Raw genomic sequence first — 23,605 nt, forward strand, 5'->3', positions numbered from 1 at the left:
TGTAAATAATACATGTTATATATATTAATATACTTGATTATTATATTATTGTACAGTACTGTCTGTTGTGTTGTATTGTAGCATCTTCTGCTGAGTGATTTCCTGCTGTTATCACTAAAGAGAAGTTTACTTAAAAGTACAGGATAGACCATTCCATAACTATGTTTAGCATGGCATCTGCATGTGTGACTGTGGAAAATGAAAACTGATTTATATGTCTTAAACTTACAATTTTCTTTGGAAAAATAGTTTTTTTTGCAAAGTGTAAAGCTCCTAAATAAATGCATTCTAGCAAATATACAAAAATGTACAAGCGGTTTCCAAGATATCTGCCTTGAATTTTGAGACCCATGTACAATGATAACATCTGAAAAAAATTCAGCTATCTTTTTCAAACCAGTCATATCATGCTTGTCTTGTACCAGGATCCAGTCCTAGTATTTTTGGTCAAGTTTTGACCATTACAGTACTTATTCTCATAGCCATCAAAAACAGTTAGACCCATGTCCAACCATAGTTGCTGCTGAAATTTTTAATTAACTGGAATGTTTACAATCTGCTCTGTTTTGTAGTGGGACCAGGCCTTATTGATTTCCAAAATTTCTGCATGAGTACTTTTTGCAGTACATAATTTATTTAAATACTACCTGTCGAAGATAAGTAATAGAATAATTTAAAATTATTTGCTATGTCTTGGGCAGCATGGTGGCACAGTTGGTAGTGCTGCTGCCTCGTATTTAGGAGACCTGGGTTCCTTCCTGGGTCCTCCCTGAATGGAGTTTGCATGTTCTCCCCATTTCTGCATGGGTTTCCTCCAGGTACTCCGGTTTCCTCCCATAGTCTAAAGACATACAGGTTAGGTGCACTTGCGATTCTAAATTGTCCCTAGTGTGTGGGGGTATGTGTGTGTGTGTGCGTGCCCTGCAGTGGTGTGGGGCCCTGCCCGGGGTTTGTTTCCTGCCTTGCACCCTGTGTTGGCTGGGTTTGGCTCCAGCAGACCCCCGTGACCCTGTAGTTAGGATATAATGGGTTGGATAATGGATGGATGGATGGATGCTATGTCTTGCTTTACATGTACCTTCAGTGAGTCTGAACCATCTTGTCTGACGATTCCTTCTCTCAGACGTGTTCCCATAAAGCCTGCTTCTCAGACTCTTTCATTATTTTCAAGACGCATTTTATGCCTCCTGTCCAGTTTTATACTTTACACTTTTGAAGGCAACTGTTTCAGCATGCAACTTTAATCCTCCTTGTGCATCTCATACTCGCAATTCCTCTTTTGTCGCAGCACAAAAGCCAGACTGACCAATCAGTTTGTTCTGAGGGACTGGACACATAGACCTTAGTGTTTTATTATGTTGTAGATACATGTACTCACCACAAGCACTCTCACACTCAAAAGAAACGTGTAAGTAACAAGCTGTGCTACCCATTTAATGTGGGTTAGAATCTAAGTAATCATTGTAGACCTCAGTGTATTCAATGTTCACATTTGCAGAGTGCCATCCAATTGACGTGTATCTTGTTCTGTATGTAGTGATTTTTTGTCACTAAAACAGATGGCATATCACAAACATTTGTAAGTAATAAAATGTACACAAACATTAGCACTGCTTTCACAAATCCCATACACACACAGATATAGACACACTCAGAGACATTTGTCCTTTCATTAAAGTGGGCTTGTTTGCCCTACCCGAGTATTAGCTTATTAATGAAGATAAAAAAAATGAACATACAAACACGCACACACAACAATAGGTCTGTAAGGTCCAAGTAGACAGAGGCATTAAGTCACCTCATACCAATCATTTTTTATTAAGATTAAAAACAACAAAATACTACACAGACAAGAACACATATCACAGATCTACCTCAATCAAAAACACTACCAGGGTACAGAATAAAACCAAATACAGTTTAGAAAGTTTAAAAAATTTAAAGAAGGATAAAGGACACTTTGCTTTCATATTTTTAATTCTGAAATAGTCAATAGATACACTTTTACAAAATGTTTAAACACAAGGTTTATTTCAGACCATTTAATTCTGTGTATATTATAATGTGCCAATATGATAACTAAGTTCATAACAAATGACATTTTTCTTTCATGAGTTGTGGGTAATGATTGAAAGAATTAGATCTCGAGTACAAGCTGCAGAAATGACCTTTCTTCACTGATCCGCTAGGCTGACACTCTGTGATAAGATGACAAGCTCAGCGATTCGAGAGAGCCTCACAATAGGCTGGTTACTTCTTCACAAAGAGAGGAGCCAGGTAAGGTGGTTTTGGCATCTCCTAAGGATGCTCCCCTGGTGGATCCCCCAGAACTGCTCTTAGCATGTCCCACTGGGCAGAAACCATGCAGCAGACCGGGATATGCTGGAGTTGATTATATTTCTTGGCTGGTCTGGGAACTCTTTGGAATTCCCCAGAAATTGCTGGAATCTGTAGCAGGGGACAGAGAAGTCGGGACGAACCTGCTTTACCTGCTGCCACTGTGAGCCTCATCAGGAAAAGCAGTTAAGATGATGAGAGGAGAGAAATTACACTTTCTAAAAGCTATTTTCAGTGGGGTTGTAGTTTAACATAGTATCTGTTTTTTGAAAACCAATATCCACATTAGTCTTCTTTTGTAATGAGCATGGGAAAGGTGCTATATAAATAAAATTTATTATTAATGTATGTTTGAAACTCTATCCAGAGGTTTTGTTTTTTTAACAATTGAACATATGCAAAATAAATGTTCAATAGTTTCAGGAATGCTTTCTTAAAAAGTACATTTATTTACACAGTGAATTTAATGCTTGCATGTGACCTCCTTAATTTTGCTAGTTATACAGTACATTTTGGTTATCATCCACATTTTTGACCAATTAGTCTGTTTCCCAAAATAAAAAAAAATCCAATATACTGTAACAGCAAGTATGTGATTATCTGGCAAAAGCTACCTATAAGTTTATTAATATATCCATGTAGTACATATATGTGAATTTCCCCTTGGGATTAATAAAGTATCTATCTATCTATCTATCTATCTATCTATCTATCTATCTATCTGTGTAATAATTAATATAATACATCAATTATCACCACTTAATGATCTTTCTCAGTAATTTAATGCAATCTGTAAATTCTTTAAATATTTCTATTGGACTATTACCACAACTTCCTAAATGAGCCCCTGTACCAATCTGTCTGTCTATGCGGCTTGGTTTCTTCATTTGACTCAATGTGTCCATTTTTAAATTAATTGTTATTGGAGCTGCTGAATTTATTCGGTTTTCTGCTCATTTTACTCAGCATTTATTTATGCACATAGTAAATATCATATATGAATTATTTGATTGTACGTTATTGTACCATCTGATGTATTGTAAAATGATTTCAGTAAAATATACAGGGAATTATGTACGGACCAAGTCCATGCAGTTTTTTCCTCCTAGAACTTTATTGCGTTGGCTTCAGAGTCGGGGATATTTTTTTCTGGAACTCAAGTGGCGCTGTTCGCTGTTGGCGTTCGGACATAAAATGTTGTCGGAACGTCTTTGCAAAAATACTACTGGCGAACGACATTGAGTGAACGTCAATTACTACATGTGCAACGTTGAGATGTACGGGTGTGGGTATGTGACCGTCTGAACCTTACCTGTCCATTGTCTAAGTCCCATCTAGTTCGAGTAAAAAAGGTGGATTTAGTAGTCATAATAAGTGGACAATTTTGACGTTGTAGCCGTAAAATGAAATAAATTCTATTTCATCGCAATTGTGCTCCTCTTGATTTTTTGTTCTATGTGAATTAAAGGAGGATTATGATTTGTTTCATGGCTTACTAATTGGGGTAATATCGATAATTTGTGGGTATTAAGGTAGCGATTAGCGAGCATTAATCTATTTTAAGCTTTAAACACAACTGAAGTGTGGTAATCAAGTTTGTTCTCCGGCGAAGTGATTGTTCGGCACAGCATGAAAATTGAATTATTTTAAACACCCACAATTATTGTTCTTTGAAGCTGTTTTTCTTTAAAAAAAAAAAGTAATCAAACGATCCGAAGTTGTTTGGTATATTTAAATTTTTTTGTGAGATGACAACAGTAAACCAATAATAAATTTAATCCTTCACATAATGCCATTAAAAGCCCACACCATTACAGGACCATTTAGAGTGTGAGCATGATTGTGGTACAGCGGTGACTGCACTGTTAACTGGGGTGGTTAAACTAATGTGAACTTCCTGTTAACACAAATCCCTCACCTCTCAAGTAGCGACATATAGCAAGCACGAATTGCATCAGTGCAACGTGTTATGGGCCATAGAAATCTGCGCTATGAAACCCCAGTGTGGCTTTTAGACAAAACGTATTACATCAGTGACAGTGACTGAAAGAATAAGCAGTGAGAATCAGCAACTAACAATACAATATGAGCAACGCTTCTGCTGGTGTAGACAGTAGCCAACTGTGGGCCCACAACATCCACAAACCTCACGTAAATTCATTACAGAAAATCACACAAGGGCAAAATGCATATCCCTACCTATGTAATCTTTTTATTTGGGTGTTCTTTGCAGCAAAATCTGAATGAGAATGAGCTGAAAAAGAGCTTTAAAACTCTATAAGAACCATTTATGTGCAACTTATATTTAGGGAGGTACAGTATAGCCAGTCAAAGTCTTGACCTCCCCATACCCCCAACACATGCAATTTCAGTTACATTTAGTCTTATGACCAAATCAGCATGCCAAGTTTCGTTTAAATCTTTGACATTGAGGTCCAAAAGTGTGATGATTTGACATGGAATTACCCTGATGAGACTTTCCTGTTAGTATGTATGTATATATACATCACATCACTTCGCATCTCTGCTGCTCGCGTTGTGAAGATGGGGGCTGAATGCACCCCAAGGAGACACGGTTGCTCCTCTGAATCCCCCTCTTAAACGCTGATACAATGGGAAACAAATACAGGTTTGTTTTTTTTTTAACCTCCTCTTTGCTTGATCAGCTGCAGCCGTGCCATGTGATCTGCATCTCACACAGTGCTTGGAACATTTAAAATAAGCCCAATTTAAATCGTTGCACAAAGTCTTGTACTTTTAGGCTTAGGAATCTATATATATATATAGAGAGAGAGAGAGTAGATATTTGTGTATATGTATATATGTACTGTATATGTGTGTGTGTATATATATATATATATATATATATATGCATGCAATAGCCCCCTTTGATGAAAAAACACTCTCCATTAGCATTATTAAAAGGTAATCAAGAACTCATCAACAAAAACACTATTTTCTGTTTAGTTAAAAAGCTGAAATTCGTCAAGATTGTACATCAAAAGCAATAGGTATCCACCAATAAAGAATATTTAGATACATCAATATTTAGGGGTAAAATCTCCCCTACAATAGAAAAACTAAAAACCCCAAAATCTCAAAAAATGTTTTGACTGATATGATTGAAATTTGATAATGTTATAGAAAAAATAATATTAGCCAACCCATGTTTTTATTTGTCAATAAATGTTTTATTTGTCAGAATGTATTAATATTATGCTAATGCTGCACTTAGAAGTGTATTTATGCAAACAAAGAACTCAGCAGAACTGTTTGACAAGGACACGCAAACAGCAGCACTAGAAAATAGAGTGGAAGGACAAGTGAAGAATGGGTGGTGTCCTGAACAGGAAAAAGGAGATGCAATCACGTTTGGCATTTGCAGTCAGGTATGAAATTGAAATGAGAAGCTCAAGGAAGATGCAAAGCTCAGTGGTTAGCAAGCGCTACAAAGCTCCAGTGAAGGTGTAGAATGCTGTGGCTGTGAGTGTTGATGTTGCTGTGCTAGAAGCAAAAAAAGAGAGAGAATTAGAGGCAGATGTGGCATCCTCGGATCCAGCTCAAGCTGGGACCAGAAGCAGTTGTGCAGTTATTTTCATCCACTACAAGCGCTAAAGAAAACAACTCCAAAAGTAAAATCATTCGACTCATTGCATAAACCACAATTCAGTGTTAGCACTTTGTTTCCCTATAGCTATGAATAAAAAAGAAAGTTCTGATTACCCATTTTAATTAAAAAAGAATACACTTGCCTGTAACATTGTGTTTTGCAGTGATAATAAACTAATGCCAGGTCACTAGGAAAAGCAGGAATTGATTTAATGTAGGAATTTTTTACTCATGTGCAAGTGTGTATAGCATGTCCAAGAGTAAGAAGCTCTACTGAACTAATAATATTATTTCTTACTTATCTGATGCTTTTATCCAAGGCAATATACAATATTTAAGATACAATTGGTTAGATTTTTTTGTTTTTCCAGTTACAACACAGGGAGGTAAAGTGACTTGCTTATAGTCACATAATGCTAGTAGAAAAGTACCTAACAATTAACTGATGGCACTATATCTGAGGCTCATTGTCTTATGAAATTTCCAAGGAGATATAGTTCTTTTTTAAGTTGGAGCACAGGCAAGTTAAGTGACATGTTACGGAACATGCAGTCAATCGAAGATGAGGTTTAACCAAGCGTTGGGATTTTAAATCCAGTGCATTAGCCAAACTGTATGAATTCTTACTCTGTAGGTTTTATACATCATGCTGATATGGAGGACTTAATTGTAAATTCTAAGTACTGTATTACATATAATTTTCTTGTAGAGTAGTTAGGTCAAGCCTAATAAGTCTTCACAACAGAGAAAGCTCATATGGGTTGTGCTCTCCATTATGCTCTGAAAACCACACAAGTGCATTTTATCAAAACCTGAAACTCTACCAATGTGTAAGTGATGGATTAGATTGCTTAGTTAGTGGGAACAGCTTTCCCATTGATCATTCAGTTTTTAGCCTTTGATGCAGAACTTTTATAATAGCTGGCCTTATCCAGACCACTTTTTCTAGTAACCACTATTATTGTTTTTCCTTTGCTTTAACAATGATTATGCATATTGCCATTAATTTTGTTTTCATGTATTTAATAAAAAATCCATCTATTTGTTTACCTATTTTGATCTTGATATTAACCATTTTAAGGATATGCATTTTTCATATAGCAGCATTTATTGTCATGCAGCAGTTTATGTAAAATCTGTTCAAAACAAACTAATCAATTTTCATTGTTTGGTTTGAAAGCAGAGAATTTAATATAACCAGATAATCAGGAAAATTTCTGTGAAAAATCTATCCTTGTCTTCCGTTGAATCAGCATTCCAACATCTAATTGTCTTTCTGTGTATATATATATATATATATATATATATATATATATATATATATACACACACACACAATCACACTCCATTTTTATGTATTTCTGCAGGGAGAGATGCCGTAGGCTTGCCAATCATGTTGTGATTTATAGAGAAAGATTTTTGATATATACATTAAAAAGTTAATACTTTACAATGTCAGTAGTTTGTATTTTGTGTGCTAAGTTATTATTTTTTGTGTGCATGCATTCTCTTACATGTAAATGACATGCATGCTAGAATTCTCCAGATACGGTTTATATTACTTAAAATATATTTGAATATACATTAATAATACAGGTAATTTGTCTTTTCTTTATCATCCCTAAGATAGTTACAGTCTCCCATGATGCTGTGGAAAAAGCTGTCCAATCTGAGCAGCTGGACTGTATATATATCCAACAGCAGATTGCCCTTTCTGTCTGCATATTGTCAGTACTGCACCAGAGGACTGACATATTTGGTGTGTTCTGGAACCTTTCGTGCCTGTAACAACCAGCTCCTCTGTCAGCGAAAAAGCCTGCAGCATGTTCTGTCTCGGGTCCAGGGAATGAAGAGGGGTCACAATCCTTTCACCAAACACCAGAAGGAAGAATGGCAGAAGAGAAATAAAACAGTGCTGACATACATTGCAGCAGCTGGAGTTGGGATGATTGGTCTGTCCTATGCAGCAGTGCCGCTTTACAGACTCTATTGTCAGGCAAGTAAAAACTTCAGCTTTTGAGAGTTGTGCACTAGTTACTGTCTTCTTCACATTCTCACACAGGGCTTCTGCATGCTCATACCATGTCTACATGGCTTTCCAAGAAAAGTAACCCTGTCTGAGAGAGAGAGTGAGTGTATGTGTGCATGTGCATACATAAATAGACCCCAAACCCTTGTTACCCTGACTATGTTAAAGAAGATTTTAAAATGTTACTAGGGGGTACCCCCCTGCTCGCCAGCCACTTCCCGTCTCTGCCAGTCGCATTATGAAGGAGACACAGTCGCTCCTCCGAAACCCCCTCTTAAAACGGTGACACAATGGGAAACAAATACAGTTTTGTTTTGTTTTTTTACCTCATCTTTGCTCAATTAGCTGCTGGCTTGCTGCTGCCGCCGTGCCACATGATCTGCATCTCGCGCGGTGCTTCAAACATTTAAAAGCCTGCAGAGCAGCTGTCCTACTCTTTGTCTTCTATTTCCGGCGCCAGGCATGGTTAAATCACTTGGCACAAAGTCCTGTCTCGCGTACGTGAGTTCTTGATATTTTTTAGTTTAGAATTTAAAAACGGAATAAGAATCTGTAAATCTAACAACATCACATTAAAGTTTGATAAATTCTGAAAAGAATGATACCAAACATATATACAGGGCGTCCTTGGGTTACGACACAGTTCCATTCCTACAACAGTGATGTAACCCGAATTTTGGTGTAAGTCAAAATACACCCTAGCCTAAGTCACTTACTTATCCTAACACATTTGCAAAATCATAATCTAGAACATAAAAACACAACTAAACCACAGAAAAAGAAAAAGGACATAAATATACTGTACTGTAGTAACAGAAAAAATTAATGAAAAAAAAAATTCCTTACCTTTATTCCTTCTGATCTCTTTACAATGTCTAATTTCACTTCCATTGTGATGGCTTTCCTCTTCTTCGAAGCACTACCATCTGAAGACTCTGACTTTCGTTTAGGAGCCATGATAAAGGCCAAAAAGTCGCCAAAAAAGGCAACACAAACGGAACACTTGTGCCACGTGCAACCAAACTAGTTTGGCAACTCCCTCAACCAAAAAACGCCGTGTACTTCCGCCGCGCACAACCAAACTAGTTCACCCATGTAGTCTGTAAGTACGATGCTAACAGCGTAAGCCGAAAAACACTCACGTCTCAATTTTTTTTAAGTTTTTATGGGAGTGAGCTTAAGTTTTAAGTTTGGTATTTTTCCGTCCAGCTGTTTTAGTTCAGGACCATCCTCGAGAAACTGTGCCACACTGACAAACACAAACCCATCATTGAGATATCAATATTTTTGGTATCAGGGGAGCCTAAAATTTCGAGATCCGTTGAAAACCAGATATCAAAATTTTTGATGAAGCTAAAGCTTTTGCTCCTCCCCCTTCTGCTTGCAGCAGTCCTCTGATGACAGCTGATGGAGAGGCAAAGCACGCGTGTAGCGGGCAATCAAGTGATAAGGACCGAACAAAAACATTAAATATACATTTAATCCTGCATATGCTGAAATGTAGATTTGATCTACCCAGTTGCAGAGCCAGTCATTTTCTCAGCAGTATTGGGTGAAGGGCAAGAAGCAAATGTGCTGGACGGTATGCCAGCCTTTTGCAGAGCACAATCACACAGCCAAACAGAAAACAGTGTGCTTTGTGCAATCCAAGAACCAAAACCTATATGTAAATGTTAATTTAGTTTTAATCCAGTTTTTTGCAAACACACATTTTGAATTTGTGTGATCTGGAGCTGCAATGGTAATGTCCATCAAATCAAATCTTCAGGGGCTCATGTTGGGGATGGAAAAAGAGGATAGATAGATTTTGTTTACTTCACAGTACATAAAGGACTAAACGTATTAATAAAATAGAAGAAATTTTAGCTATGTTTCTGGTCAGTTTCATAAGGGTTCATATAGGATATTCTAACAAATGTGACGTGCTAATTTTCATATAAAAGAAACAAAATAAAATTGCACTGTTTGTAACGCATTACATTTTATAATAAGTACCTATATAACATATTTAGTTAGGTTTTCTTGTAAGTAATGAGTAATGTAGCCGTGTTACTTTTAAAAGTAATGTTCCTGAACACTGCCTGTAACAAAGGAAAATGTATCTGTTGTTAGCCAGTAACTACATAAGCTTTTTTGTTGCAGTTTTCTTAAAATCCTTTAAGGGGCAGTCTTTGGTTATTTACTGCATTATAAACAACAGTTCTACTTCCTATCAGGTTTACAGGAAATCTTACAAAAAGCAGAGTCTTTTAAAGTAGGCAAAATATTAATGCATTTTTACATATCATATATCTGGGAAGTAGTGTATTTTGTTAAGTAGTTTAAAATTATTTTAATTAATTTGTCATAGGCCATTTCTTGTTGGTTAAACATTGATCCAGATTCTGGTATTTTGCTATAGTCTCAAGCATTCTTATTATTATTAACTTTATATTTTTAAAATATTAAGTCACCTTCTTGCTTGCTTGTTATCTGTGTATTTGGCAGGCAACATCGTTTCAGTAGGTAAATACCTACTTTAAACTTCAAACTACAAGCTTAAAGTTCTAAAATGTACTGCTAGATTGCCTTGCAGCACAGAAAAAAACAGTCTTAGTAGCCTCAGAAAGATAAATAAACTTCAGGTTTCTTATATTTGTTGCCATAAAAACTGAAGTTCATTGTAACACATATAGCTCAAGTACAAAGAAAACATATTCATATTTTCATATCTAAAAGAGAAATGGGAACAAAACTAGGTAACGTTTTAGATGATGGTTTACCCTTTCTTGAAGCACCTTTTTAAATTGAAATCCATGTGCTTAATATATTGAAATGTAACCTTTCTTCACATTGTACACCTTTCAAATAAAGGGGAGAAGGCATTCTTCAGGAATCTGCCAGTAATGTTGTTCCTTATTGTTTCTATTCATTCCTGAAAAATACCACCTGCACCAGGTTTTGGAATGCAGGTGGCATATTTTGTGTGTTTTGTTGTGCAAACATTTTTTGTTCTTAAGTTTCATCAGACCGTAAAAACCTCTACCTTAACTCTTTCAGGGCAGATGTCAAATTTTATGAGCAGGTAGGGGTTGAGAGCAGTAAGCAACTGCAAATGGTGACAAAACCCGCCATTATGTTTTCGTTTGACTGTCTTTGCTAGAAGGAAAGTGAGTTTTTTTGGTTTGACCGAGATTCACTGCGCCTGCGGAAGCAGTGAAGAGCAAACAACGAGAAAAACGGCATTGACATCTGGTGAGAGATTGAAGAGAACTACTCCAAGGACGATGTTTCGTATATTATTGCTGAATTGGACTCTGACCTGTCCCAAATGATCTGGATATCGAGATCGAAAACGAAAGTGAGGTACCGGCATCTGCTGATCAATCTTCAGCTAGTCGTGGTGCCGATGTGTGGTGTGTAGGTGTAGACCGCCACTCATAATGACATGAGGTACAAACCAGATTGCGTTGCGCTGTGACCGCGACTACTGCTACCGTCCCCACCTCCATCATGCGAAGACAGCCTGGCAGCCATCCTGCCACAAGGTCCTTGCCAGCAGTCATACCGCCCGTGAGCATCCCAGCAACTGATATTTTAGGTTGATTTATGTGTGAGACTCTGGCTTTGGGTGCTTTTCAGAAAACTGTGTTTTCTGCAAAAAATATTCAGCCCTCAAAGAGTTAATAAAACATGTGTTATTGTGTCTGTGTGCCCATCTAGTTGCAATGTCACAGTCATTCCAACAAATTGAGCATTTGTAGTAGTAAAATGCATTACATTTGTCATTCCAAAAGATGGCACATCACAAGCATTAACAATGCTTTTATGAATCCCATACCAAATGGCATTTAACAAAGACATATGCATTGCATCGCAAACATGTGGCAATGCATTTTATTACTAGAAATGTTTGTGATGCATCATAAATGGAATGCATTTTAGAACTACATGCATTACAAAAACATTCCAATAGATGGTGCACTGCAAACATTGAAGCTGAGGACTATGTTTGTTCTACATTTCAACCCATCTTAAATGGGTAGTATAGCTAGTTTTTAGTAATAGCTTTGGAATCTCCAGTATATTTATGCATTTCTCAGATATGATTCATTTGCGCTTTTTTATATATAGTCACCTTTTCCTGACAACATTCACATACGACATAAATGGGAATATTGTTATGAAATGAACTGATTTATTACATAAAGGTCTTTAGGTTTGTTAAAGTTTCCATTGGATACTTAATGACTCTCTTTCCCCTCATCTTGAGCATTTGTCCTGAGGGGACAACCAAATATACTGTATGTAAAGCTTTGTCACAGACCATTCTGTTTCTTAGTGAGGTTCTTGACTGAAATTTTAGGAACTGTTTTTTGCACCTCCTGAGCTGTGCTTTTGCTGTTCCATAGTTCAACCTTTGCAGTGGGTTGTAGTAGACAGAAGAACAGTTTTTCAGAAACAATCAATCAGTATTAAAGGCAAATCATACAGCAAATTAGTCCAATTTACAATGATAATACAGGTACTTTTTAAAAAAAATTTATGCTTATTGTGCCATTTTTAATTTTTAAACCATTAAAAAAATTTTGTTTGCTTGTACCTTTTGTATTACAGTGTAGAAATATAGGCAAGCAAAACCTGATTTAGGTTAATTGGAAGCTCTAAACTGGCCCACTGGGAGTAGGTGGGTGAAGGGGTGTGTGTTTGTGTATTTGTGTTGGCCCTGCCATGGACTGGTGCTCTTTCTAGGACTGTTCCCTGCCTTGCATCCGTTGCTGCCACACTAGCTTTCTACCTCTGAAAACCCAAACTGGATTAAGCATGTTTAAGAATGGTATGCCTTTAAGCAAGATAGAATTTGTTTTTTAAATAATTTTTGTTGGAAATGAGAAGTAGTGGCATCAGCACTAATATACAGCAAGCCACTTATGCCACATCTTTGGTCAGAAATATGCCAGATAATATTGTGTGTTTTTTTTCTATTCTTGGTCTCTTATTTCACTATTTTACATCTTCACTCATGCTTAAATTCTTCTTATGTATTAATATCATGTAGTTTGTGCATTGGGCCATTTGTAATGGGTTACCTGTGTATCACCTAAGGGTTATGAGGTTATCCAAAAAATGTTTGGATAGTACTGCCTTTAGCAAAAAAAAATATAAAACAGCAGATCACAATGTAATTTTTGACTTTTCAGGCTACGGGACTGGGAGGTACGGCTGTTGCAGGACACAGTTCAGATCAGATAGAAAACATGCAGCCAGTAAAGGACCGTGTGCTGAAAGTCACCTTTAATGCAGATGTTCATGCCAGCTTGCAGTGGAATTTTCGTCCCCAACAGACAGAAATATATGTGAGTAATAAAAGGACTCTACAATAGTTAATACAAAACACCGAATAAGGACTCTGCCATGTTTCATACCAAATAGGTAATTTTTCTCAAATGTTTAATAGTGCATTTATTCATACCTAGCAAAATACCCGCGCTTCGCAGCGGAGAAGTAGTGTGTTAAAGAAGTTATGAAAAAGAAAAGGAAACATTTTAAAAATAACGTAACATGATTGTCAATGTAATTGTTTTGTGACTGTTATGAGTGTTGCTGTCATCAAGGATTTGATTATCATTATTTGTTTCAATCAGGTTCGCATTTGGAGGATGTGTTGTGTTCAAGTTACATTCCGTGTTTGTCTAGTCTATCCCTGACAATCTCATCTTCGTTGTCAACCGTTGTAAAGATAACAGATTTCATTCTTCGAAGTGATCAGTACCCAAATCGGTACTCGTGAATCTAAGATGTTCAACAGGCATTCCAGGTATTAAGTTGTGGATTTGCCTGCGAATATTTAGCGGCAGCGTTTCTATGAACATAAAAAAGTTTCTCTCGCACTTTTACTGAGTTTGTGCCAAACACTATTCTATCCCTGACCATCTCTTCATTTGCATAAGCACAGTCCTTCACCAGCAATTTTAACTCCGTTACAAAGTGATCAAAAGTCTCGTTTATACCCTGCGTCTTCTCATTAAACTTGTATCTCACGAATATCATATTCGTTGTAGGCATGACAAACGCCAGCAGCAGCGTGTCTATGAATTTAAGTTGAACTTACGGTTTACACCGTGCTTTGTTTCCGCAGTAGTTGCACTTATGAATATGCTTGTATGCGTCATTCGCTTCATATTCTTTTGCTGCCTTCTCAATTGTGTAATGCATTTTTTGTTCAGCGCTCTTTGGAGCTCTTGCTTGTTCTCTGCATACTGCGTTCACAGTCAGTTCACGTGAGCCGCTCGGAGAACATGCATCGAAGGTTCTCAGCTGTGCTTGTGCTATCTCGTGCGATCTTGCGATGTCTATGGCTTTATTTAATGTTAGCTAAGTCCCGGCACTTAAAAGTTTCTCTTGCACCTTCGTTTGCATAAGCACAGTCCTTCACCCACGAATATTTAGCTGCAGCGTGTCTATTGGATTGCTGCTAACGGACGGCCTTATATGGGCAGGCACTCAGTTACGTGGGAGGTGTGACGATGAGGGACACAACTCCGCCTCACACGGCGACCGAGCTGCAGGCTATGGCCGTATATATGTACGTAAGTAGGTTCCAGTTATGACCATTACGCGTAGAATTCCGAAATGAAACCTGCCTAACTTTTGTAAGCAAGCTGTAAGGATTTAGTATTTCCTCCTCAAGAGTAGTAAGAATCCTTTTGAGAATAAGGGAGTTTTTATTTCTGTCAGTCATAACTCACAAGTGGAACAGGGTACTAAAAACCTTCATGCTATCAAACAGGGTTCTACAGTTTAAATATCTCAGTCTTTAATGGGTTCCACAGCATATGCAACTGTGACCCCTTTTCATTTTTCACTCTATATCCTTTGTAATTTTGTCTTTATATTATTGTAGTGTATTATTTTGAGCCTTACTAAAACGTCCTTTTGTAGGTAGTTCCAGGAGAGACTGCCTTAGCTTTTTATAAGGCAAAAAATCCAACCAACAAGCCTATAATTGGGATTTCTACCTACAACATTGTTCCCTTTGAAGCTGGCCAGTATTTCAACAAAATCCAGGTATGTATTACACTTGCCACTTGAGAACTGCAGCTGAGTCAATGACCTAACTTTTTTTTTTTTTAACTTTATTGAATTTATTAAAATCAAATAACATTCCATACAAATAAGTCAAGTTTTACCAAAAAAAAGATACAAAACAAATCAACCCCCACCCCTGAGAAAGAGAGCTAGGCCAGCAGAGTAAAACTTAAAGCTAGTAAAAATAAGTAAATAGATACAGTACAATCCCTCTTAACTGGCCTTGCATTAACCGGCAGACGGATTAACCGGCCTGTTAAAATAAAATAAGATTTAAAAAAAAAATTAATCCTAAATCCTTCTTTCTATGTATGCACTTCCTTCTTTCCTGGAAGGAGTGACAGATAGTGGGCACTGTCGTCCTCTTGAACCCTCGGACAATACGTCAGACACCAGGTAAAAGTCCAATAGTTGACTTTATTAATAATATACAGTGCACAAAGCACCCTCCTCTCCACAATACTCATACAAATACCAATAATTATAAATCAATACAATCCTCCACTCCCAGACGTGTTGCCACCCTTCCACCCAGCTCAGCTCCACGCCCTGGTGTTCCTCAAGAGTCTTTTATAGTCCCTGACCCAGAAGTATTTCTCATCCTTCAGTCCATGTGACTCCTTATCACTTCCGGGTCAGATAAAAATCCTCTTCTTCATCCTGGAAGTATGTCACTTCCGATGTCACTTTGCCTATGACGTACTTCCGGGTTATAGGGCACATGTGACTCTCTGGGCGTCCCTGCATAGTCCTCTGTTGGCACCTGTGGTATCCAGCAGGTCTGCAGAGGAAAACACCATTGTCCATGATTTCCTACTGGTATCCGGGGCACCTCCATGCTGCAGGGAGAGCTCCATCTGGCGGCCTTGGGGGTATTGGCCGGGATGACAAGCTGGCCATAGACCACAAAGGTGAGAAGTATTTTAAAACCAGCAAAAAACAAAACAGTGTTCAAATTAAAGCGCAGATCCTCTTAAGTACAAATTTGATTTTTTTCCAATTTCAAATAGTATATAACATCATTTACACACAGACTTAACAGGGGAGAGTTAGGATTCTTCCAGTTGAGCAAGATAAGTCTACGTGCCAATAGTGAAGTAAAGACGATCACAGTTTGTCCTTCTCCACTTTAAGCCCATCTGGGAGTCCACCAAACACAGCTGTTAGTAGATTAGGAGGGATTTTGATACCAAGGCTGTCTGAGAGGCATTTAAAGATTTTTGTCCAGAATGATGTTAATTTGGCGCAGGCCCAAAACATGTGACCCAGTGAGGCCGGAACTTGATTGCAGCGTTCACAGGTTGAATCTTGCCCTGGAAACATTTTGGACAGTTTTAAACGAGAGAGATGCGCTCGATATATAATTTTGAGTTGAATAATTCTATGCTTGGAGCATATGGAGCTCAAGTGACTTCTCTGCATTGCTATTTTCCACTCCTTTTCTGAGATGCTGAGTGAGAGATCTTTTTTCCAGTGTCCTCTTGGATCTTTGAAAGGGAGGACCTGTAAAATGGTTTTATATATTACAGAAATACTATCTGAGTCCTCAGGACTGATCAATATTGTTTCCGGCATGGTGGTAGGTGGGAGGTGAGGAAAATTGGGCAGGTTTTGTTTAACAAAGTTTATCATTTGAAGGTAGTGAAAGAAATGTGTTGCTTGAAAGTTAAATTTGGAGTGTAATTCTTTGTAGGATGCAAAGACATTGTCTATGTACAGATCTCTAAGTGATTTAATCCCGAATGTTTTCCAGACATTAAAAACTCAAACTCATTTTTTTGCTAGTCCTCTGGTTTGGTTGATGAGAAAGGAATCTGTACTCATTGGTGAAGAAAACAGTTTAAGCTAATATTTATTACATCATTCTACCCCTTCATTTAGGAACAATAAAATGAGAGTCAATCAGTTTAAACATCTCGGAAGTATAATTTCTCACTTTTGCTTGCCCTTATACGGTAAATATTCTTACAACAAATAGATGTTTCTCCTCAATACATTGCACTTTATCTTTAAAATAGTCAAATGCAACACATTTCCTTTTAAGTTAAGACCTCTGTCAAATTTGCAAGCTGCAGTAGTGCTCACAGTTTAGAGGGAGGTTGGTTAGGGTGGTAGACACAGCAGGTATCACGCATATCTTCATATAGTAAACCAGACTATTAAGTTTAGGTTTCCACTTTACATAAAATGTCATAGCTATTGCTTTTTAGTCTTCAAAGGATAGGTTTAGAATTGCATTTTCAGTTTGCAACTAGAGCCCTCATGTTTTGACACCTAAAGGTATTTCGCAAATGTATATGAGGGGAGACGCATGTTGATACGAATATCTGCATTTCAGAGCTGACAGAAGGAAGTCTGGCCTATTTTTCTTCATTTGTTTTGTGTAGTGTTAAACTAATCATTTCCTGACCACCACCTCAGTATATCACCTAAAGGTGTTATATAAGAGCAGTAAGATCTTAACATTAAAGCTGCCAAGTCATAAAGTAAAATATCAAATAAAGAAAAAATATGAGCCATGCACCTTAAAACAACAATCATTTTTTTAGCACAGTTTATAAAGGACATAGTCCCTTTGCAGTTTAAAATTTAGGAGTAGAATGTGCATTAAATGGAAGAATCTCCATGGACACCTAGAAATCAACTTAGTATTGTTTGTTTTGTAAAGCAGTCAGTGTTGTATTTTCAACCCAGTGTTAAAGGAAACTTCCTATGATAGACAGAAATAAATGCTTTTAAGGGTTCTAAATATAATACATAAATAAAATTAAGCTGTCAACTGATCACCACCTGGTGGTGAGTTGGCTTCGATGGTGGGGGAAGATGCCGGTCAGACCTGGTAGGCCCAAACGTGTTGTGAGGGTCTGCTGGGAACGGCTGGCAGAGTCCCCTGTCAGAAGTAGCTTCAACTCCCACCTCCAGCAGAACTTCAACCACGTCCCGAGGGAGGTGGGGACATTGAGTCCGAATGGGCCATATTCTGTGCCTCTATTGTTGAGGCGGCTGACCGGAGCTGTGGCCGCAAGGTGGTCGGTGCCTGTCGTGGCGGCAATCCCCGAAACCGTTGGTGGACACCGGCAGTGAGGGATGCCGTCAAGCTGAAGAAGGAGTCCTATAGGACTTTTTTGTCCTGTGGGTCTCTGGAGGCAGCTGATAGGTACCGGCAGGCCAAGCGAACGCGGCTTCGGTTGTTGCTGAGGCAAAAACTCGGGCATGGGAGGAGTTTGGAGAGGCCATGGAGAACGACTTTCGGACGGCTTCGAGGAGATTCTGGTCCACCGTCCGGCGTCTCAGGAGGGGGAAGCAGTGCAGTGTCAACACCGTATATGGTGGGGATGGTGTGCTGCTGACCTCGACTCGGGACGTTGTGGGTCGGTGGGAGGAGTACTTCGAAGACCTCCTCAATCCCACTAACATGCCTTCCAATGAGGAAGCAGAGCCTGGGGACTCTGAGGTGGACTCCGCCTTGGCTGCCCTTTGTCACCGATTCTGTTCATAACTTTTATGGACAGAATTTCTAGGCGCAGCCAGGATGTTGAAGGGGTCCGGTTTGGTGGACTCAGGATTGGGTCACTGCTTTTTGCAGATGATGTTGTCCTGTTTGCTTCATCAGGCCGTGATCTTCAGCTTCTCTGGATCGGTTCGCAGCTGAGTGTGAAGCGGCTGGGATGAGAATCAGCACCTCCAAATCCGAGAGCATGGTCCTCAGCCGGAAAAGGGTGGAGTGCCCTCTCAGGGTTGGGGGACAGATCTTGCCCCAAGTGAAGGAGTTCAAGTATCTCGGGGTCTTGTTCACGAGTGAGGGAAGAATGGAGCGTGAGATCGACGGGCGGATCGGTGCGGCATCCGCAGTGATGCGGGCTCTGCATCGGTCTGTCGTGGTGAAAAAGGAGCTGAGCCGTAAGGCAAAGCTCTCAATTTACCAGTCGATCTACGCTCCTACCCTCACCTATGGTCATGAGCTATGGGTAGTGACCGAAAGAACGAGATCGCGAATACAAGCGGCTGAAATGTGTTTCCTCCGCAGGGTGTCTGGGCTTTCCCTTAAAGATAGGGTGAGAAGCTCAGTCATCCAGGAGGGGCTCAGAGTAGAGCCGCTGCTCCTCCGCATCGAGAGGAGTCAGATGAGGTGGCTCGGGCATCTGATCAGGATGCCTCCTGGACGCCTCCCTGGTGAGGTGTTCCGGGCACGTCCAACCGGGAGGAGGCCCCGGGGAAGACCCAGGGCACGCTAGAGGGACTATGTCTCCCGGTTGGCCTGGGAACGCCTTGGGATTCTCCCGGAAGAGCTGGAAGAAGTGGCCCGGGAGAGGGAAGTCTGGGCCTCTCTGCTTAAGCTGCTACCCCCGCGACCCGACCTCGGATAAGCGGAAAAGGATGGATGGATGGATGGATGGATGAATAAAATTAAGAACATGACACCTATGGTTTATTTATATCTTATTTTTTACAGTTTTTAAAAATGATAAAACAAGAAGTAGATTAAACTAAATCAAATCCAATCCATGTGTAGTGTTAAAAATAAAGAAGCCATTGTTAACTGCAGAAATGACAAGAAACATAAAACAATCATAAGCAATATCCGGAAAAGTAATTCTTTTTGTAAATATTGTTTATCTTGACTTTCACAGTAGCATTTAAACACAATTTTAGAATAAGATATACCTTACAGAAACTCTCTAAAAACCACCAATACTTTGTTTTGCTTTAGATAAACCTATAACTGTACTTCAATTTTGTAAAGAGAGAATTAAATATTTTAATTCAAGTCTTCCTTACAACTTGTATTATTTGAAAACAAACAACAGGTAGAAAGGGAAAAGCTACAATAGGATTGATAGCTGATAGTTTAAGAAAATAATTTTCTGAAACAGAAAAGCACATATTTTATTAAAAAATAAAACAATAATAAATGCTGAAGTGAACAGTACATTCTAAACATAGCAGTTATAAACAACAAAATCGATTTTCCAAGCTCTGAAAGTTAAGTAAATAGCTGTCTGCTTACTGGTGCATCCTCCTTAAACATTTTGATGTTGAAAAACTTGTCACTCTTTACTGTTGTTCAGAAAGTCTGGTAGTGAATAGTATGGACGATGTTTTGGTCTTTCTCATGAGAATTTATTTGGCAAAAGCCACGTGTTTGGCTTCAGCCATGGTCACAGACATAAAAGATTAGAGGAAAGCATTGGCACCTTCTTTCCTCACTTGAACGGACAAGTGCTGCAGAATTATGCAGGTGTGGTAAATTTTTGTATTTTTTTTCTAAAGCAGTACATTATTTATGAATTTATTTTTTTAGTAATTTTGAGTTTATCCTACCTTTCAGGAGTTACTTGATACAGAATTTGATATAAAGTATTCGATAGTATTGCTTATTATTAAAGGAAAAAAATGTAATGTTTTCATATTTTTGAAGTCCCATTTAACATTCGACATCACGACACAAGCAATCCTTCCTCAATTCAGTATAGACACTGTAATCCACAGCCAGCCACATTGTCAGTCTTTTCTTCTGACGTTTAGCTGTTTATATATTCTTCTCTTGTAAGAACTCCACAAGGTGAAAAATTTTTATTTATGAAAGATGCTTCGTATTGCAGTTGCCATCTCACTGGAGACAAGGTTAAAAAGGAAATAAAGAAAGGCCAAGTCCATTTTCAGCACTGAATGTTGGGAAATGTTTGTGCCTTATACGAAATTACCTGATTTGATTTTTCTTCTCAACTTATACTTTCAGTCAATTCTTTTTCTATAAGGTATTCATTTTTTATATTCTGGTATGATTCTAGGACATTTTTCCATCTACCTTATTATATTTTCAGTAGAAAGTATTTGCACAATTGTTTGTTATTCATTACACCTTTTACAGATGACTGAAAATGGTGGCTGTGAAGATTTGCTATTTGCTTTTTCTTTGTAATGTATGAAAAGTATTAGACTAACCATTTTAGGTTTAAATGAATACTACACTCAAAAATATATTTTTATATGTTACTTACCTCATGTATTTAGTAGTGAATGGTGAGAAAAAAAAAACTTAATCTCATGTTTACATGCAGAACAGAAAAAAAAATGTTTATGTAATAATAGAACCCAATGGTGACCAATGCTGTACTATAACAAATTATGTGAAAAACATCCATTGAAAAATAGAAAAAAAATATCTTGCATTACTCATGTTGCATAATCTAATTGTCAGTTATCCAAATGTGAAATGAAGGCAGGGCTCTTGACCAGTGAATGAGGAGGAGAGGTGGATCTTCAATTTAATAGTGCTATATTATAGAAATTTGTTTCTTGTTTATGATGTGCACTGACCTTTCTGAAAGTATCTGTTTAGCAATATTTTAGAAAAATAAATATGTGCTTTGCACATAAGTGGATTATGCAACACAAAAAACAAGAGTTTTTTGTTTTTTTTTAATTATTTGTCATGTTGTTTGCTGTTGTTCAGCACTTGTCACCGTTGGGTTCTGTTATATGAGAAACATTCTTTCTTTAAATTCTACGCAGTCCCTAATAAAGGGACAGAAGCAAAAAAAAAAGAAAGACTTATTTCAAATGCTCAAAAATAATTTGTGAGCAGACAAAACTCTCTTTACCGGTGTGCACGGGAAACTATCTCGTGCATAATAAAAGCTATCTCATGAGCCCGCAAAACTTTCTTTACTGGTGTGCACGTAAATCTAACTACAGAGCATGGAATATTCTATCGTTAGCAAGAGATATATGGAGATTTTTTTGTTTTCTTCTTCATCTTGTGCTCTGTTCCTTTCAGTATGAAAGCATGATATTTAGAATTTGTTTAGCCATTACTACAAACTACATAGGGTAAATAACATATGAAAAAAAATATTTTTGGGTAGAGTATTCCTTTAAAGAAAAAAGACAATGACGATAACATTTTATTTTTTTTTTACCATTGCATTGTTTCAGTCCTGATAAGCTTGGACTAACATGCTTGATCAGAATAAATAAATTACTCTCTCCTTCCACCTTGCAGTGTTTCTGTTTTGAAGAACAGAGACTCAACCCCAGTGAAGAGGTGGACATGCCTGTCTTCTTCTATATTGACCCTGAGTTTGACACTGATCCTCGAATGGCAAATGTGGACACCATCACACTTTCCTATACATTTTTTGAAGCTAAAGATGGACATAAGCTTTCTCTACCTGGATACAGTTAACTAGTCAGAAAGGTAAACAGATAATGACCTGTAATTTAATCTCTTGAAAAGAAAAACTTTTTTTTTGCTTTTTAAGTAAAGTCAAAACTGTTCTTTGAATTTAATGGAAACATTTTAGAAGAAAATAAACGGAAGTCAGAAGATAAAAATGTATTTTCAATTGAATTGTCTGAGTTGTAAGAAGCAGTACTCTTTCTCTGGTATTTGGGGATTTATTTTGCAATATATCTTTGGTAAGTACCCTCCTTCCCAAAACTGAACCACTAAACAATTTTACCTTTGCAGTGATGTCAGAGTCTTACGCATTGGGTACCACTCTTCAAGTGCATGTTCCACCCAAATCCTAAGTGAAAAGAAGTTAAGCTGTGCAAGGTGCACATGTATATATTTTATGACATTTTTCTTCACATTTACATACACATAATATAACATACATGTCATAACATTCTGGTTTGTTTCAGGACAGAATTGTTAAATACTTTGTAAGTTAGGTTTAGTAGTCTTTATTATCCAAGAGGGAAATGTGTTGGAGCAATTTAAAATGTTTTAGTTATTTCATCAGAGAGTCACATAGTTTATTAAATATTTTTCAATGAGTGAAAGTCAGAAATACCAGCAATAATAAAATGTAATTATATGTATTAGTAGGCTACATTAAATAAAATCTTTTTAATAGTACTTTACAATGTCATCTACCATATATACTCGCGGATAAGTCGGGACTTGATTTTATTGTGTAATTTCTGGTATTTTATAATGTCAGTCATATAAGTCGAATGCGGAAAACTCACGCTATTGGTCCAAGAGATTATGATATGCTAACTCCCACCTGAGAGAGTAACCATGGAGCACACTGCCTTTTTTTTTCTATGTATTGTGCCTACGTGACCACACGGTGATACCCGAACTATTCCGAAGCAACGTTTGCACTGATTTGTGTTTTTGTATCTCACATCCTCATACACCTTTATCTTAAGAGCATCCCTTATCTACGGATGTAGATCTTTTGTATGTCACTGGAGAGTGGCATTAGTCGAACATCCCTTCGGCGGATATTAGCTACTCACAAATGGCACCCTTACAAACTCCAGCTACTGCAGCATCTCAACGAGGATGACCCAGATCGGCGCACTGAATTTGCAGAATGGGCAAAACAAAAATTGGAACAGGACCCTCAGTTTACACAGAAGATTTTGTTCAGTGATGAGGCAAACTTTTATGTGAATGGTGAAGTTAACAAACAAAACCACCGATATTGGTCTGACACTAACCCACATTGGATAGATCCCTCCAAGACTGTTGGAACAAAACAATTGATGGTATGGTGTGGTATATGGGGTACAAAGATAGTGGGGCCATTCTTCATCAATGGA

General features: G+C 37.8%; 1 protein-coding gene across 3 annotated transcripts; it reads left to right on the forward strand.

Moving 5' to 3' along the window:
• Positions 1–3,529: 3,529 nt before the first annotated feature.
• LOC120517705 (cytochrome c oxidase assembly protein COX11, mitochondrial) lies at positions 3,530–22,385 on the forward strand. Of its 3 annotated transcripts, none has more exons than XM_039740153.1 (5): positions 3,531–3,626; positions 7,573–7,942; positions 13,156–13,311; positions 14,897–15,022; positions 22,050–22,385. In XM_039740153.1, exons 2-5 carry the CDS (start codon positions 7,589–7,591, stop codon positions 22,230–22,232), a joined length of 819 nt encoding a protein of 272 aa, XP_039596087.1. In that variant the 5' UTR covers positions 3,531–3,626; positions 7,573–7,588; the 3' UTR covers positions 22,233–22,385. The 3 variants fall into 3 exon arrangements, with proteins under 3 accessions (XP_039596089.1, XP_039596087.1, XP_039596088.1); XM_039740154.1 differs by having other exon boundaries at positions 3,537–3,626; positions 7,577–7,942; XM_039740155.1 differs by lacking the exon at positions 14,897–15,022 and having other exon boundaries at positions 3,530–3,626.
• Positions 22,386–23,605: the final 1,220 nt, after the last annotated feature.

This window comes from Polypterus senegalus, chromosome 17 (assembly GCF_016835505.1).
Source record: "Polypterus senegalus isolate Bchr_013 chromosome 17, ASM1683550v1, whole genome shotgun sequence".
Lineage (NCBI taxonomy): Eukaryota > Metazoa > Chordata > Cladistia > Polypteriformes > Polypteridae > Polypterus > Polypterus senegalus.